The following is a 20,318-nucleotide window of genomic DNA, read 5'->3' as shown; positions in this document are numbered from 1 at the left end:
ACTGTAAGGGTGCCTGCGCGTGACATTTTTGTAGAAATCTTCAACCAGACCTCTCCTGAGTGGACATTGTTAAACATCAGTGGCAAGTGGAATGTGTGTTCAGGACCACTGGAAACAATGCCGATATAAGCGGAGAGGATATACAGTCCATAGAATTCTCAAATGGTCACCCGTCTCTTACTAGACAGGCTCCAGATTATCGTTGCTTAACTTCTGTGATCTGATGAGAACCGGTGTGTCAACGTGATTATGCCATTTACACAGTCTACTAACGTCCTACAAACCTAAACTATCATTGTTTTGTTATCCCAGACAACCAATGCCCTCTTTTCCAAGACTATCAATGGCATATGTGTTGAGACTATGAATGTCCTGTGAGACCAGATTACAAATGTCTTGTTTATTCAGACTACCGATACCCTGTTTTCCCAGATTACAAATATTTCTTTTGTCCGCATTCGTTTAACCAGACTAAAAATGTCCCGATTGCCAAGACTATCAATGTCCCGTTTATGTCATATTTTCCGTATCTACAAATAAACTGTTTACCCAGACTGGCAATGTTCTATATGAGCAGCAAACAAGCGCTATGCATATTTGAATAATATATACAGAATGTGACTTTTTCTTCAAACAAAAAAGAAATTGCACCCATCTATGTAATCGTTAATAAAATTAACAACCTTATCTGTAATCAACCCATATTTAGAAATTCATGATAAAACTTGGTGGACAAGACAGCAATAGATTAAAGTTTACTGTTATATAGCCATGTATATATAAACGGCACCAAGACGGCGTATGTTATATCCTCGTGGGGAAAGGATGAGTGTTTAAATACCTCTCTTTATGGAATGTGTATACGTGTGATCGTCTATTTATGAGTGTCTTTGAAATTGATATACATTACCTTTTCTCCACATTAAAAAACGACCCTGGTGTCTAACTCTGTCCCGTGGGGAGGCATAGTAAATAAGTACATTATAAATGTTGGAGTGTAAACACATCAAATAAGATCATACCTTTTTCCCACGGTTTCTATGTTGGCGCGTTCAGCTGTTTGGATCATTGAACTGAAATAAAGACTTTCAACTTCTTTGAGAGAGAGACTAACAAGAAACGTTGATAATATATACATACAGGCCTTTATTCCGGAATCGTCCTATCTCCCAGAAGTTACAACCACAGTTCTAAATCACGTCTCTAAGTGTATTAACTCGACCGGCTTCCTCGGTCGTTTTGGAAAACCCACCTTCTCTCATTGGCTCCAAAAACTAGACTGAACTAAAACTCTCACCGACCACGTATCCTCCTAATATACACGTCAGCTTCAAGTTACCTTTACGTAAGATTTTTCTGAGGTTTTAAATTATTGTTGTTCGTTTATGTTATTTATGTAAACATTGATTCTTCTAGTTTATTTCTATATAAACAACATTTTTTTTTATTTCAACAAACTAATCTATCTTAACTTGCATGGTTATCAGGCATTGCCCGGGATTGCTTTATGCAACATTACCCAATATTAGATTGCAGAAAGGATTGTGAATGTTATTAAAGATTTCATACAATGTATATTGGGGGGGTAGTAACTCTATAATTCACATATTTTATCAGCAATCGTACAGTAATGTGTGTGTAGCTTTCGCCTGTTATCATCTTGCACATCCATTTTAGCAAATGAAATCGTCCGATCAAAATGTAAATGATGATGATCTAATGTTACTGAATTTCAAAAAATTAGACAACACTCATCTTAAAATGGATTGTCTCAAAATAAAATATAACGTCTGTCGTAAAAAAAAACAAAACTATCGGTAATACCTAAGCAGCCAAAATATAGCATCAGCTTTGTCATTTGCCGAAATGTGATGTGTATTCTAAATTGCCGAGACTAAAATAATATTTACTATCACAAAAGTGAACAATGAATAGTCAACTCAGTAACAATACACTGGCAAAATTCAAAATCGAGTTTCATCTTCTACTCAGCATTCATCAAGGCTAAAAGCCACTCAAGGGTAATATTAGTGAAGGATGATCGCTTCTCTTCTACATAGCACCTATATCGTAGAAGAGATGTTGTTAATCTTTTTCTAATCTAACGTTAGTTCCATTGGAGGTGCTAAGTGTCACTTCCTGATTCCGCTTTGTAAAACTTTCACAGCAAGAACTTGTCTTACTATCACAGCAGTAACGAAATTTCCGTTTCTGTTACGTTTTCTTTACACCAGACTACATTCCCATGAATAGATTTTTTTGACAGATTTTCTCGTCTGTGGAGCGCGTCGCCATAATATTGCTTCTTTAAGGGCTACAACATGATCATCTTTTAAGCTTATGTCAATAAATACTCGATATAAACCGTCTCCATAAGTCATTAACTGTTATACACGAGTGGTTTTATATATTATTTTTAAGAATAAAAACATTTCCACGAGTCGCAACAAATAAAACGCGACACGTCTGCTTTTGATATACAAATTGCACTAATTAGCGTTCAATTTGAACCAAATTGATTTCCCAAATGAAACTCACATGATCTCTGTAGAATACCAGTGAACGGTGGAACCACTTGCAGCTGCACGATGACTTACCATGCGTCTCGCCATGCCACTCCCCGCTCTCTTCATTTCTATGTGCATAACCAACGGACACCTGTTATAAAAGACGACACTGTCGTGTGTCTTGTGCAGAGGAGAAGCCACACAACGCAGTGTCATCACCTTCCCGATTCTTTGCCAGAAGAGATAAAATACAAGACTCAGTACGTACACATTTTCTTTCATTTTTTTATGAATCTTTGTTTATTAGTCCATCAGTCACGATTAAGTGTGAAATACGATTTTCGTTGATTTGTTATACTTCAGTTTGAAATAGCATTTTGTCGCTCTATCAAGCTAAAGCTTCAAATAGAATTTTTGTCGGTCTGTCATGCTTAAGTTCGAAATAGCATTTTTGTTCTCTATCGTGCTTCAGTTTCTAATAGCATTTTTGTCGATTTGCTATACAAGTTTGAAATTGCTTTTTTTTCGGTTTATCAGGGTTAAGTTTAAATAACATTCTAGTTCATCTGTTATTTGTTGTCGGTCTGTCGGGCTTAAGTTCGAAATAGAATTTTGTGGATATGTCAAATTTAAGTTTTAAATAACATTTTCGTCGGTCTACCATACTTAAGTTTGAAATAACATTTTCATCAGTCTGTCAAGCTTAATTTTAATATAGCATGTTCATCGGGTTATAAGCTTAAATCTCAATTAGCACATTCTTCAATCTGTCAGAGTTAAGTTTTGAATAGCATTATCACTGGCCTTTCATGCTTCATTTCAAATAGTATTGTACTTAAGTTTGAAATAGCATTTTCGTCATATGAAATAGTATTTTGATTGGTCTGTCAGGGTTAATGTGAAATATTATCTTCATTGGGCTGTAGCATTTTGGTCGATAAATGCGCAGATTAAGAACAGCCGACTTGTATTCTCTTCTCCTTAGATTCTGTTTTCAGTTGGAATTAATCTTCACGTTTGATCTTCGGCGCAATGAAACGACTAGAACTATCTGCTTTATACAGGTAAAGCTTTCATGGCAAGAACTTGGCTTACTACAAAAGCTGTGGAAGAATTTTCCATTTATTCAATGTTTGTTCAACGTCGGGCAGAACTTCCATGAATGAAGTTTATTTACTAGAATTTCCCATTTGTTAAAGTCGTTGCCACAAGATTACTTCTTTTAGTGTTACAACACCGTCTCTGATTTAATGCGATTAAATAATGTGAAGAAACCGTCCCCATAAATGCTACAATGAAATTTCGTGTTGTCTCTTATAAGGAGGAGGGTTCTTTTACCGTTCTTATATTCTCTTATCTATTTATGTGATATATGTCTTATTTGTTATCTACTGTTTGTCTGGCCGTTACCGTTAGATTGCTGTTTTTTAGTGTCTCTATGATCGTCTAGTTAATTCTATGGATGTGTGTGTGTGTGTGTGTGTGTGTGTGTGTGTGTGTGTGTGTGTGTGTGTGTGTGAACATAAAATAATACCCATATCTGACAAACATACCTGCTTCCTGCCTCTTGGAGGATTCCATCATCGATCATCTTGAGGGAGCTGATTCTGCTAACTAAAGACACATGCGAGATAGACTCAAGATGATGGTTGGCTTTTTATATATATTTTTATTCACTCCACAGGCGTTTCTTCACAGTAGACTGGGGCGAATGGCGAACTTCGGTTTGCTCTGTTCTCTGGTTCCATTTGGGAACTGTCGCCCCGTTTTGAAGAGGCTTTGATTCTCACATTTTGTCTCTTTCGTGTCTAGCGATCAACTTAAATCAAATTTACTAAATTTCCCCAATCGGAACTTTTGACACGTCAGATTCAGCCCCATCTACCTAATTTTCAGTGCAAGTTTAGGCCTGTTATAGAGTTTGATCTATGTCAAATCATGACCCCTGACCGTTCCTTGCACCTGCAAAGTCCGCTAAACTATCGTTTCCCACGATTCATCTTTGGCATTCTGTCAGCTAGAGAAAACTAGATAGATAGATAGGTAGATAGATAGATAGATAGATTCTGAATAATTATTTTCTAACCGGCGTTGTCTGGCTATCACATAACAATGTAAAGATTTTTTTTTTTTAAACTTACAAAAATGGTATCATTCTTTTCATGTAAATAGTTAAACCATTTGCCTTATTGGTATACTAATACTAGAATTGTGATTGGTAGCAAAATCGAAGATTGCCAATCGTGATTGATTTTTTTGTTGATGATTGTTATCGTTGACCCGCATTCTTTCATTTCGAATGATTGAATGAGGTGATTAATATTGACATTCATTTTCCCGATGGATAGCTTTCTTCCTTTAAAGACATCGGTCATTTAAGTGAGGAATGACATGAAGGTTGCCTACATCCTTAAATATGAAAGTGTTTCTGTGGAACGAACAGGATTCCAACTTGGCATACCCAGATTATCGGTTCATGTCGTTAACCACTAAGCCACCGCCACCTCCTTGTTTTTGTCGATAAACTTTATGAATTAAAACCCAGTTATTATTTCATCAATTTTGGAGGAAGGGGTAGTGGTTTCAACCTTTTTTCCACTCGATATTAGTGCGTAATTAGCCACAATATATCTAATGTGGTTCGATGTTTGTTTGGTTTGCGTGTTTTGTAGAGAAAAAATGTTTATTTTTACTTTGCAGAACATGATTGAGTTTAACGAAGGAAAATGCATAAAACAATAACAGAAATACTTGGTGCATTTAAGGTTAGGAAACCTGTATCTTCAGACAACTTGATTCGGTAGCACCAGTCGATGGGTTTTGAACTCTGCACGTTCGATTACATAATCTTCAAGGACATCTATTATTCTTTTTAAACAAACTAATGTTTTCTTAAACTCTAAAGTTAGGAGAATTATTCAATTTTAATGAAATCTTCAACATTTATTACCTAATGGACTAATGTATATTATCAGTTAAAAATTACGAAACTTATTATCGAATAGTAACTAGAAAAATTAGCATAGACATGGCATGGGCCCGCTATACATGAGCATACGACATAATCCTTCAAATGTGGATGATCAAATGCTGAAAGATGCTTAAGATACCAGACAAATTTGATGATTTAATGGAGAAAGAAACAGTAAATGAAGACTGGAGAACAACATCTGGCGAAAGTAAATTAGACAGACACATTTCTCAGAGGAATTCTATATCTCAGCTCGTTTTCATTATGCCGCTCATGTCAGTAACCAACATATTTAAGAAATGACAAGCATGATACGTAGGTTTTACTAATGCACGATAAATTAAGGCACGACAAATGTACAAGGTATGACAACTGCTCCTGGTGTCTATTCGTGTGATATTTAATCACTTCATTCGAGCAACCTGAGATTCCTATGTCAAGAATAACAAGAAACAATCATTTTAATGAAAACAGACTGGCATGCTGGTTTTATTCCGATAAAATATTTGTGAAAATTAAAAGTTTTTTATTCCGATAAAAATATTTGTGAAAATTAAAAAAAAATTATTCCGATAAAAATATTTGTAAAAATTAAAAGTTTTTATTCCGATAAAAATATTTGTGAAAATTAAAAGTTTTTATTCCGATAAAAATATTTGTGAAAATTAAAAGTTTTTTATTCCGATAAAAATATTTGTGAAAATTAAAAGTTTTTATTCCGATAAAAATATTTGTAAAAATTAAAAGTTTTTTATTCCGATAAAAATATTTGTGAAAATTAAAAGTTTTTATTCCGATAAAAATATTTGTAAAAATTAAAAGTTTTTTATTCCGATAAAAATATTTGTGAAAATTAAAAGTTTTTATTCCGATAAAAATATTTGTAAAAATTAAAAGTTTTTTATTCCGATAAAAATATTTGTGAAAATTAAAAGTTTTTATTCCGATAAAAATATTTGTAAAAATTAAAAGTTTTTATTCCGATAAAAATATTTGTGAAAATTAAAAGTTTTTATTCCGATAAAAATATTTGTAAAAATTAAAAGTTTTTTATCCGATAAAAATATTTGTGAAAATTAAAAGTTTTTTATTCCGATAAAAATATTTGTAAAAATTAAAAGTTTTTATTCCGATAAAAATATTTGTGAAAATTAAAAGTTTTTATTCCGATAAAAATATTTGTGAAAATTAAAAGTTTTTATTCCGATAAAAATATTTGTGAAAATTAAAAGTTTTTATTCCGATAAAAATATTTGTGAAAATTAAAAGTTTTTATTCCGATAAAAATATTTGTAAAAATTAAAAGTTTTTTATCCGATAAAAATATTTGTGAAAATTAAAAGTTTTTTATTCCGATAAAAATATTTGTAAAAATTAAAAGTTTTTATTCCGATAAAAATATTTGTGAAAATTAAAAGTTTTTATTCCGATAAAAATATTTGTGAAATTAAAAGTTTTTATTCCGATAAAAATATTTGTGAAAATTAAAAGTTTTTATTCCGATAAAAATATTTGTGAAAATTAAAAGTTTTTATTCCGATAAAAATATTTGTAAAAATTAAAAGTTTTTTATCCGATAAAAATATTTGTGAAAATTAAAAGTTTTTATTCCGATAAAAATATTTGTGAAATTAAAAGTTTTTATTCCGATAAAAATATTTGTAAAAATTAAAAGTTTTTTATTCCGATAAAAATATTTGTGAAAATTAAAAGTTTTTATTCCGATAAAAATATTTGTAAAAATTAAAAGTTTTTATTCCGATAAAAATATTTGTGAAAATTAAAAGTTTTTATTCCGATAAAAATATTTGTAAAAATTAAAAGTTTTTTATCCGATAAAAATATTTGTGAAAATTAAAAGTTTTTTATTCCGATAAAAATATTTGTAAAAATTAAAAGTTTTTATTCCGATAAAAATATTTGTGAAAATTAAAAGTTTTTATTCCGATAAAAATATTTGTGAAAATTAAAAGTTTTTATTCCGATAAAAATATTTGTGAAAATTAAAAGTTTTTATTCCGATAAAAATATTTGTGAAAATTAAAAGTTTTTATTCCGATAAAAATATTTGTAAAAATTAAAAGTTTTTTATCCGATAAAAATATTTGTGAAAATTAAAAGTTTTTTATTCCGATAAAAATATTTGTAAAAATTAAAAGTTTTTATTCCGATAAAAATATTTGTGAAAATTAAAAGTTTTTATTCCGATAAAAATATTTGTGAAATTAAAAGTTTTTATTCCGATAAAAATATTTGTGAAAATTAAAAGTTTTTATTCCGATAAAAATATTTGTGAAAATTAAAAGTTTTTATTCCGATAAAAATATTTGTAAAAATTAAAAGTTTTTTATCCGATAAAAATATTTGTGAAAATTAAAAGTTTTTATTCCGATAAAAATATTTGTGAAAATTAAAAGTTTTTATTCCGATAAAAATATTTGTGAAAATTAAAAGTTTTTATTCCGATAAAAATATTTGTGAAAATTAAAAGTTTTTATTCCGATAAAAATATTTGTAAAAATTAAAAGTTTTTTATCCGATAAAAATATTTGTGAAAATTAAAAGTTTTTTATCCGATAAAAATATTTGTGAAAATTAAAAGTTTTTATTCCGATAAAAATATTTGTGAAAATTAAAAGTTTTTATTCCGATAAAAATATTTGTGAAATTAAAAGTTTTTTATTCCGATAAAAATATTTGTGAAAATTAAAAGTTTTTTATTCCGATAAAAATATTTGTGAAATTAAAAGTTTTTATTCCGATAAAAATATTTGTGAAAATTAAAAGTTTTTATTCCGATAAAAATATTTGTGAAATTAAAAGTTTTTTATTCCGATAAAAATATTTGTGAAAATTAAAAGTTTTTATTCCGATAAAAATATTTGTGAAATTAAAAGTGTTTTATTCCGATAAAAATATTTGTGAAATTAAAAGTGTTTTATTCCGATAAAAATATTTGTGAAATTAAAAGTGTTTTATTCCGATAAAAATATTTGTGAAAATTAAAAGTTTTTTATTCCAATAAAAATATTTGTAAAAATTAAAAGTGTTTTATTCCGATAAAAATATTTGTAAAAATTAAAAGTTTTTTATTCCGATAAAAATATTTGTAAAAATTAAAAGTTTTTTATCCGATAAAAATACTTGTAAAAATTAAAAGTATTCTTTATTCAAACTACATGTCAAGATTTGGGAAAATTGAGTAATTTGTTTAAATATTTACTTTCATTGTCACTTTTATAAACGTTTACTGTTAAAAAAAAAAACAAAGCTATTACTAGAAATAAAATAACAAAGAAACATTTGCAATTTTTAAAAAGTAAACAAATATATAGTTTTTAAATTTAACGGAGCATTTTTATATTTAATATTTGAGTCATATTTCTTTTTAATATTTACCCTAAGCATAAAAAAGCTGTTTATTTTTTACGAAGGTTTTAGCGAAAAAAAAAAAGAAAATAAATAAATAAAATAAAAAAAGCGGGGGCAATTTGTCGTGCCAAAAATATAACATGAATCAGCAGGAACGGTTGTTTTGCCTGGTTGTACATTTGTCGTGTTTTACTTTGTCGTATATAATTAGTAAAACCGCGGGTGACATAAAACAAACTGCGTTATGGATAAGAATGACCTGAATTACTTGCAGAATCTCTAATCTCGAATAAGTACAACTATAAGCTTTAGTCAGAATATAACAATTTAACTAGGGATAGAACATTGCGCGCAACTTGGAATTAAGAAAGAAAACTTCAACATAATGGAAGCTATAGATTTTTCCCATCTAAAAATAATAAGAATACATAACGGACACAAAAATTATGAACACATGGGCGTTCTAGAAATAAGAAGCAAGGAATGGGATTATAAAAGTGTAATGTAGTACTTACGTTTACACACGAGACCCACACGTTGTATGCAGTCTATGTCGCAGGGAACATATGACAAATAATAACTCGACTCTTTTTTTGTAACAACGATATTTATTTCCTCATTCTCCCGCGTGACTTCTCGTTACAACTGTGACGTCACCGACGATTTCTCGTGATGGTCTGTCTGTGCACATGCTCTTTTTTAGTCTTTTTAATCGCAAACGGTCCGGCATTTGCATACGCGCGTCGGCGCTCTGTTACAAAAATAGAACACAAAAGAAGAACGAAAAAAATATCTTGAAACTAAATTATTTAGTCGAAACCTAATAAAAAAAAATAAACAACGGAACAGTGTACCTGTTGAAATATTCAGAACTCTTCATAAACTAGACAAAAGAAGACGACAAGAAATTGTGTAAAAAATAAACAGAACGTGACTATGAGCAAAGCACTCTCCACGAATTTTGATGTTGACTACTTAAAATAGAAAGAAAGAGGGAAAGAGGATGCGAAATGTAAAAATGACGCAACTACCGCTCAAAAGAGCACCAAAGCAAACAACGCGGAGAACATTGAAACAAAAGGACAAGAAACGAAAAATAGAAAGAGACAGAACTGCATGAACTATTTATATGATTAATAAGACAAATTGTACACAAGAAGCTGCAAAATGAATACTTAAGAAACAAGTCAAGCAGGCATGGTTCCCCGTGAGTGCACAGTGAACGAGACATAAAAAAGTTCAGCATTCCCCCCCCCCCCCATTTAGCCCCAAAAGTCCCCAGCGGACGTCAAATCCTGGTGAAAATTAACAAACGGTACAGTTTTAGGCCTTAACATATCTAAATTTGAGTTCTGCACCATGTAAAAAACAAAATGACGAAGTCCATCATTTGCCCCAAAAGTCCCCAGCAGTGGCGGCTCGTGCATGGAGCTGTGGGACTGCAGCACCCCCAAATTATTTCTACACAATATTAATGATAAAATTAAAAATAATACGTTTGTTTTTTATTATTATTATTTTATTTTTTCTATGTGTACATCAAAAAATCATTAAGTTTAATGTCGGTATCTACAAATTCATATAAAAATAAAAATAAAACTTGCTTGGAGCTGTGAAATTCACAGTTACACTTTCTTAATGAAATTCTCTTCTGCGCATGCGCACTTATAGACAGACGATAACGGCCACTGGGGAACTGTCGCTTCGCGCAGTTCCGCGTTTCAGATGCTCGTGAAATTCGGTGTTTGCTTAGAGTGTGCGCCTGTACTTATAAATATGATAACATTTTGTTATTGAAAAAAAAAGGAGGATTATTTACATTTTTTTTTTAATTATTATTAAAATGTGCATATAACGTGTTCTTGTACATAAAATATTGTGCTTTCTTTCTTTTTTTAAATACGCACACTTTTAGCGTTGCGATTTAATTCGGTAGCAGACGGAAATATATAATATGCATAACCTTTTTTTTTGTTTGTTTGTTTTTTTTTGTTTTTTTTTTTAAGTATTCGGGGATTTAGCAGTGAAGCTAACACGCGACTAAGGGTAAAAATCAAATATACAATAAATAAATCTTACCATAAAATAAAATTACTTTTCCATCTACCTGCCTTTTTGTTTGTTTGTTTTAAGTACTTTTAAATGCTATTTATTTTGCAACAACTAAACTTTACAAAAAAAAAAAAACAAAGAAAAAATTGTTTACATTTTTCCCTAGAAGCAAACAAGCAAAGAAACATTTTATGTTGAAAATACATTTTAGTTAGAAATCTTTTTAACTTGTATGTTTTAGATATAAATTTTTTTTAGCATTTATTTGCCTCCAACGAGGACAATGTTAGAAGTTTTACACTTTGAAAAATGTTGTTGTTTTTTTTTTTGCACAAGACTTTTTTAAATTAAAATGTGTTTGTAAATAAATAAACAGTTTTTATAATTATGCATTTTAAAACTTTACATTGAATTTGTTAGTAGATGGGGCAAATAATACACATTAAAAAAGTAATTAGAAATCCTTCTGGACTGAGACAATTTTAATTTTTTGTTTTCTTTGGGGAGAAAGCTACATTAAATTCGATGTTTTATAATGCTTATATATGACACCCTATTTTTTTATAATAAATCTCCACTTTATGTCGATTTTTACCGGCATGGGAAGGTCAGTAAATAGCCAAGTTTGTTTGTTCTTTTTATATAAAAAGCAAGTTGTTAAAAGATTTGTAAATAAAATTTTGTTTCTTTAAATATTTTTGTTTGCTCACTATATAAAAATGTAAACTTTTTTTATTTTGCATTTTATTCACAAATACGTTTTGTTATGAATACATTTTAAAAATAAATTTTGGAAATAAAACTTATTAAATAAAACGCTATTCAAATTTCTTTTTTTTATATAAAAAATAAGTTATTAAAAAATTGTAAATTGTAAATAAGATGTATTCTTAAAAATGCTTTTCGTTTGTTTGCAAAAGAAATACAAAAAAAAGCAAAAAACGCAAACTTTTATTCAATCTGAAAAGTTTAAAAGGAATAAATGTATATATTATTTTCATTATTCTGTAAAGTGTACACAATTTAAAAAATATTTTAATAATTATTTTTGCGTATTATCCATTTGTTATTGATTATTTGCCTGTGTTATATATTTGAATATTTATTTGAATGTTTGTTTATTATTTGATTAAATATTTCCTTACATATTCGAATTTCTTTTACACGATATTAAAACAATGCGTAAAATTTTTGAAGCAGCAGCAGCACCCCCAATAATCTCAGGCACGAGCCGCCACTGGTCCCCAGGCCTTAACATATTTAAAATTGGGTTCAGCACCATGCAAAACTGCTAAATAGACATACACAGAACATTTTGGACAAACATGGTAAAATAGTAGAAATGGAGTGTCTTTATTAGCCCTAAAAGAGCACCTGGGGTTCACCCAAGGGTTATAGCGAAGTATAGACAAACAAAATTATATAGAAATCAGTTAGTTACAACTTTTCAGAAAGTTTCATAAAAATCCAAGGCATCAATTTTTTTAATAAGCACAAAAGTGTCAATTTTAGCCATTTTAACCAGAAAGGCACCCATAGAGGGGGGGGGGGGTAGGGCGGAGTTTTCCTGGAAAATCCGTTCTGTTAGTTTTTTACTCATATCATGTTTAATGTTTGTGCAAAATGTAAAACAATTTCAAAGCGTGGTTATTGAGAAAAGTGCGGACAGACGAACGGAGAGACAAGGATGAATTTACAGGTCTACCCTCCTTTTGTCGGGGGACCAAAAACGGAATTTCTACTGATCACCACAGAAAACAGTCAATGTGGATACTATGAATGCAGCAAATGTAGATATTGTGAATGCAGCAATTACTGTAAAGGCAGCAAACTGGCATATTTTTTTTTAATGAGTATGCTTGGGTTTAGAAGATAGTTAACTGGGAACTATACAAATTATATTTTGAATGCACAGATAAATTGTGCAAACTTAAACCGGGGGCAGTAGTGAAACATGGACGACATAAAGCACTACGAAGGTCTTAAATACAGGCAGACTCATTTCAGGTAAAAGACCAGACAAGATAATCGTCAGCAAAAGGGAAATCATCTGTCAAATTGTGGATTCCGTCGTCACAACCGATCACTGCTTGAAGCTGAAGGAGGTAGAAAAGAAAACTAAATATTTGCAACTCGAGAACTGTGGAATATGAAGTGTGGCAACATTAGAAGAGAACAGAGAGTACTGAATAGTGAAGAGTCGTGCTCTCGCATGTATTTCAGGGAAAACCACTGGTCATCATCAGCTGGTAACGACCAGTGTGAGAACTGAATACTCCTCCTCCTCTTACTACTACTACTAATACTACTACTACTACTAATAATAATAATAATAATGATAATAATCTATATATTAATACGATAGCGTGTGTGTTACTTTGTGTGTCACAATTACATCTTTTTCACGAATGGCTGTCGTTTAATTGTTATGACCTATTTCTTGTAATAAATAATTTTACCAAGAATTCTTCGTAAGTTTTCGTTTCGATTTCGATTATAGCTGATAGCACTCAAAACATCTGTTTTTGTTATATATATATATATATATATATATATATATACGCACACACACACACACACACACACACACACACACACACATATATATATATATATATATATATATATATATATATATATAACTCTACCAAGAATTCTTCAGGTTTTGGTTTCAGTTTCGATTATAACTGAAGGAACTAACTCAAATGACCTTGTAACGATGTCAGTAACCAACTTTTTGGTTTACGACATCCGGTTGCGCATACGCGCATGACCTGTGCACTGAAATATTAACGTTATTATTTCGAAATTATTATTTAACATGGGAAGAGTGGGGTTTAAAATAACTTAAACATAATACAGAAATGAACGATGTAAAAAAAAGCAGAGGTATCAACAACTGTTTATTTGGATAGTTTAATCGCGAAAAAAAAAGGAACAATTGGGACGCTGAAACATTAACGTTATTATTTCGAAATTATTATTTAACATGGGAAGAGTGGGGTTTAAAATAAACAAAAAACAAAAGAACAATTGGGACGCTGAAATATTAATGTTATTTTTTCGAAATTATTGTTTAACATGGGAAGAGTGGAGTTTAAAATAACTTAAACGTAATACAGAAATGAACGATGTAAAAAAAAAAAGCAGATATCAAAATTTGAATTTAACTATAATAGGTTCAGTGCACATTTACCTATAAGTATGGCCAATCACTTATAATTCAGGAACTGTAATTTTTTTTCAAAAATAATCAATAATCAATAAACAGAACGACTCATAGAAATCTATCTATATTCTTTTTTCATTTTAATATACTTTCATAGAAACGTTTCTGTTATGTCAAAAAAAAACTATTTTCTTTACGTCACAAGTGTCACGCTCATGCATGAATTCCATAGCTAATATAACATACTGACCTAACGGGTCACGGGTAGTCTAGCATATATATATATATATATATATATATATATATATATATATATATATATATATATATATATATATATGCACACATATATATATACACACATATATATACACATATATATACACACACATATATATACACATATATATATATATATACACATATATATACACATATATATACACATATATATACACACATATATATATACACACACATATATATACACATATATATATATATACACACACACACATATATATATATATATATATAGTTTTGGTTTCGATTCAAGCTGGTGCACCGACATATACGGCTATAATATTTTATTTTTAAAATCATAACTTTATAATATATAAGAATCGACAGAAAATTGGCTCTATAATAATATATACGACGTCTGCATAAATTAAAATATATTTAAGTATATTTTACAACCGGGCTACGCCAGGCGTCCCTGCTAGTAATAAATTAAAACTTTATTTTTCTAGTTATAATTCTCAACCTGACTTAATTAAATCTCGCCTTCAAATTCAAAATTTAAAATTTCATATTCAAATTTAAAAAATAACTTCAAAATTAAATATACTTTTACTTCGAATTAAAAACACCCACAGCAAATGATAGAATGAATTATTAGTTTATTCTATTTGAACTTCAGCTTTTTAGATTTGAGATTGATTCGTTTTATTTAAAATTTGTCAGTATTATATGTATAATATACAATATACACGCCCATTATAAGAAACCTTACGTACCGTCTCTTCCATTGATCGATTACAGGGCACAAGTATTATTTAAAAATGGATGTTTTATTCATATGAAAAAGATCGGTAGAAATCAATTAAGGCAATTATACATACAAGGTGAGCCAAAAGTAGGTGGATAGTAAAAACAACAACATTTATTTAAAGATCACGTATTCCTCAAAAGAAAAAGACCCATTGGGGTGAACTTTGGTGAACGTGCTGTGTCTACCTACGTTTGGCTCACCCTATGGAAAAATCATTTATTTAGTCACTAAGAACTCAACATCAACAATCAATCAGTGTGCGATCGTTTCCAAGACGATGAGACGAGACAATTATTTTATTTGAATAAAGTATCATCATCAGCACCGAGATTAGACATCAAATAGTAATATTACATATGATGATCAACACCAAAGAGGGGTATTGCCTCCTTATGCTAGGCCATTTAATGATTATTTCTCTTCTATCCGCGCTAGAGCTTGAGATGAACCATCGTCTGACGCTTCTGATCGCTGTAAAATTTAACTGGCAAAAAAAAATCACGATACACATCGATGGAAATGACGTCTCTTGACTTCCGCCATCCACCGGTGTCCTGATTTGACCTCACACCCGTCAATCATTCAACAAATTCGTCGCTCATTTCGGGACCCCTTTAACTAATCCACCATGATTTTCATTTCAGAATGAAAGACCCGCACTGGCTATGCAATAGTTGAACTTGATTATTCCATTTTGTTCAGTTTTGTTGTTTTTGTTTTTGTCTTTTTTTTTTAATTTTTTATGCTTCTTATTCATTTATTTTCTTTTCTCTTTTTTTTTTTTCAGCCCAGAAGTAATCTTACGGAAAAAATGATGGGGTCATCATGGCCGTGGGTGCTGCTTTTATTTGCCCTTCCGTTGTTGGGGATCAGTGGAGCAACCGTAATGGTTAATAATACTGAACTCGACATTATTCAAATGATGAACACAACGAGTTCAACAGAAGTCGAAACCCCCTTGGTGAAACAATTTGAAACTCCGTCAATTTTCTTGTTGACGACCCTCGAAGAGGTCAATACGGACTTCGATAAACGCTTGGAAACGATCAAAGACAAAAACAAAAAGTCGCCTGCCAAAATATCTTCAATTGGCAACAGTATGAAAAAGTTTTGCTCTATGTTTAGTGTAATGAGCGGCTTTTTGAGTTTGCTGTCTGTGGTCTCAACCACATCCGATTTGCAGGCCATTACGGATATGTTCGACGGCGTGAACAAAAAGCTTGACGACATAAGCGATCGGTTGGGCCGGTTGGATGATAAGGTCGAACTGCAAGCACTCTTGTCGAATTATATGCCCTGGCAATACTCGGTATCGAACGGGATCGAGAAACTGATTGAAACTTATTCAGCAATGTCGAAAGTGTCCGAAATAAATAGGCGGCGAATTATAGCTGAGAATTTTATCTTATTTTTCGAGAACAACCAAATTGAAGCAAATATCAACAATCTGATGCGAATTACCACCACGTCCGATTCAATTCAACAAACGAACCTATTTCAAGAACTGATTAAGGAATCTGAGTGTGACGTTATCCGATTATCGAATGTCTATCTACATGTGAAACGGATTTTTATGCAAGGTTCTCAATTGGTTCAAGCCTATCACGCCTTCAAGCAGATGGAGATGCCGAACATTCAAAAGTATCTCGACGCTTTGCTGTATATTCGGACAGCATACGAATCCCGCCTTTGGCGCTGTAAAGAAACATCAATCCTTCGATCAAAGAATTCTATCATCGAGATAGCCAAGCGAGACTCACACCTTGGGATAATAAAACTACTAGTAAACATTAAGAAAGAGCTTTCGAAGACATATCCTTGGTACAGTTGGTCGGTTGTGAATCTCCAGAGAATGATTGGAGCAGAGGTTAATGCGACATCGGGAAATCAATTTTATGAAATGGAAAAAGTTGGATCATACGGTTGGAATCTAGCTGTCACTTGGCAGGGTACAGACGAGAAATCTCAGTGTCAAGACATCGGAAAGGCTAAGACTGTTGTCTTCCTAAGTATCTGCAAGAGGTGCCATACCAGTCGCGTCGCCATTTCCGGAGACATGCTCAGCAAGAACAAATGTCGAGCAAAAACTTATCCGGAAGTAAAAGCTTTTATCAATCAAAGAGGATCAAATCTTGTTAAGAATGAAAGGAAACACGATACCTTCTGGGTTGCAGCAGGATTCAAATCGCCTGGAAACCCATGTGACCATCGATGCAACAACCATGGCGAGTGTAAAATAATTCCATATACCGATCAATTCCAGTGTTTTTGTCAATCGGGTTATGAAGGGAAAACATGTGAAGAAAAAATACAAATGAATAAAAACGTTATGAAACTTGTTTCGGATCTACAAACTGGCTATAAAGATGCGTTTAAAGTTCCTTCGTTGGCAAATATTTTGATTCAATCAGAGAATCTATCGAAGCAGTTAAAAAAAATGATGCGACGGATTAATAACCAGTTCGAGTTGACACAGATTTTGATCAAATATATTCGAGATCTACAAAAGTTGGATTATATATTAAAGCTCAGCTTTAATTATAGTAAACAAAAGATTAGTATTGACGCTTTCAATCGGAGAATGAAGACATTTTTGTCTCTGAATCCAATTAATTTCATGTTTCAGCAGCTGTCAAACGCCATCCTAGCCGACGGTTTTACAGACACAAAGGGTAAGGATTTCTTTAACACTTTTAAACGGATGATTGCTACTGACCGAGATGCTTGTACGGAAGAATATGGACTCGAAGCGAGTAAGTTGTTCGAACGACTGAGTCAGTTGGACATCATGGCGGCTGAGGCGATCCTTGCCCATTATCATTTCCAAAGCAACTACCTCACGGAGGAACATATGAAAACGATGCAGGCGAGCGCGAAACAATTGGTACGTGATTCAAAACGACGTATGCGAAATTATGCCCGATACTGGGAACGCACAAGTTGCCCGCCATTAAACGTCACTCACCTCAGGCAAAACGGATGTGGCAACATGTTAAGCTTTGAGGGTATGAGAGTGAAATTGTCCTGCGTTGGGGGACGAGTAGCCGAACCGCAGAATATCGAATGTGTCAATTCGCGTGGTAAGCTGCAATGGAGTGCCACACCAAGATGCCTAGCGAAGTGGTCTCCGTGGTCTCAATGGGAACCGTGTTCTGCCACTTGTGGCGATGGTATTCAATTACGAAGACGAACCTGCCAGGGAGACCCAAGCGGTGGTCAATGCCAAGGCCAGGCCGTTGTCAAGCGAAAATGCTTCGTGCAAGATTGTTGTCACGTGAAATTCGGTAAATTTAAATGCGATAATAGCACATGTCTAAGTATTTCTCAGGTGTGCGATGGAATTGACGATTGTCTAGATGGAACCGACGAGTCGTCTACGAAATGTAAATATTTGCGCTCTGGTAACAGAATCGCCCTTCGTAATATGGACTATTCGATGGATTGGCTCAGCGTCCAGTATACAGACTACGTTCAAGCCAATTTATATTATGGTCGGGCGTATTTAGACCGCTGCATTAAAGGAGACGATGTTACTGATTACGAATGGAAAAACTGCCCTGGGCAGTCGATGCTTGTTTACGGAAATTACCAGAACGGTAAATCTGGCAAGGCTATTAGGTATGGCGATAAGATCGCCCTCTACTATCGCAAAACCAATTATCATTATCGCTGGTTCCGGTGTTATACGAAATACTGTATGACTTACACTTGCGAGGTGAGATATGGAAGTTTTGATTTCAGTAGTAAAGGGGGATGTAAAGAGTACGAATTCGACATTATAAACTACGACGATCCTCAAGCTAGGGGTCCAGTAAAGGCGGGAGATGTGGTGGTCGTTTCAAACGGTAACGGTGCCATAAGAGGCAAGGGGTATTACAAAGAGATAAATCAAAGTGATTGCTTTAAAAAGCGAGAGAGGAATAGAAGTATAAATTGTAAAGCGAGCAGTTGGCAGATTTATATTCAATAGACAATAACCACCATTCAAAGACGACTCGACAGAATTGAGTGAAATGATATCATTAGAAATAATGAACAGAAGAGACGTTTGACGTGTTTTTCGTCGCTATTAAAATTGTTAATTAATTTTATGTAATAAAAAAAAAAAAATAAAACAGTTATATTCCTACTATAATTTTGCTTCTGTTATTTTTGTTTTCAGTTCTTCAATTTTGTTTTACTTCTTTTATTGGTTACATGTGTAAAACCTGTTACAAATGGCGGGAAAAGTACTTCATCAGTGTTCACATATTCGCATTGTACCTATTTACTATGCCTCCCCACGGGACAGAGTTAGACACCAGGGTCGTTTTTTAACGTGGAGAAAAGGTACAAAAATTAAAATTGTCTCAGTCGTGAAGGATTTCTCCTCCACCGAAAGAGAACAAGAAATGCAAGTGCAGTATCTGAAGAACAGATGGTATTTATTTGCTCCCCCACTGAGCAAATTAGGCACAAGGCCGATTTTTAATGTGAGTGAAGGGGGAAATGGGGACCAACTCCCCGGGGAGTAGGGGAGCTGGATAGTGACAATTGGTATGAAGGGTTGCCCCTACATTGACCAAGGTCTTATATGTGGGGCTGCCCCCACATATGGTCTTTGCTTGCAGCATCTGCCGGAACAGACACTACACCCCGACCTTGACCAAAAGGCCAAGGATATTCGCATTGTAGATGTGTGCATTAGTTTGTCTTTGTTTTCCAATGAAAGAGAGAGTGAGAGAGAGAGGGGCGCGCGCGTGCGTGCGTGCGTGCGTGCGTGCGTGTGTGTGTGTGTGTGTGTGTGTGTGTGTGTGTGTGTGTGTTAACGTTATGGGTACCGTTACTCGTGAACGTATTGTTGTGTCTGCCGGTGGAGTCTTTGGCCCCAAAGGTATTGACTGTATTTGTCTATGTGCGTAGGAAAACTACCAAAGTAATCATGAAAAGTGTGTCGTTAGGTTTCATATATACGCGCGATATTTAGAGGTGAATATTTTTGCACTTTTGATTGGTTGAAAAGTTTTTATCCAATACACAGTCGATCGTTAAAAACAACATTCATTGCTACTGCTGCTTCTCATGATACTTTTATTGATCAGGCTCTTATTTATTGATTACTCTTCGTATATATTTGACTTCAGGTAACGGTGGCACCCAATGGGCCTCGTGTCGACTTCCTTATACATAGAGCTTCAAACATTACTTATTATA

General features: G+C 32.5%; 1 protein-coding gene across 1 annotated transcript; it reads left to right on the top strand.

The window, feature by feature from the left end:
• The first annotated feature begins 2,661 nt into the window (after positions 1-2,661).
• LOC145248062 (SE-cephalotoxin-like) lies at positions 2,662-19,260 on the top strand. The gene is made up of 2 exons (XM_080109823.1): positions 2,662-2,767; positions 15,913-19,260. The coding sequence occupies exon 2, from the start codon at positions 15,937-15,939 to the stop codon at positions 19,093-19,095; it is 3,159 nt and encodes a 1,052-aa protein (XP_079965949.1). The 5' UTR covers positions 2,662-2,767; positions 15,913-15,936; the 3' UTR covers positions 19,096-19,260.
• Positions 19,261-20,318: the final 1,058 nt, after the last annotated feature.

This window comes from Euprymna scolopes, chromosome 26, assembly GCF_053919585.1.
Source record: "Euprymna scolopes isolate OS-2025 chromosome 26, ASM5391958v1, whole genome shotgun sequence".
Taxonomy (NCBI): Eukaryota; Metazoa; Mollusca; class Cephalopoda; order Sepiida; family Sepiolidae; genus Euprymna; species Euprymna scolopes.
This window is presented reverse-complemented; position numbering and strand designations above follow the sequence as displayed.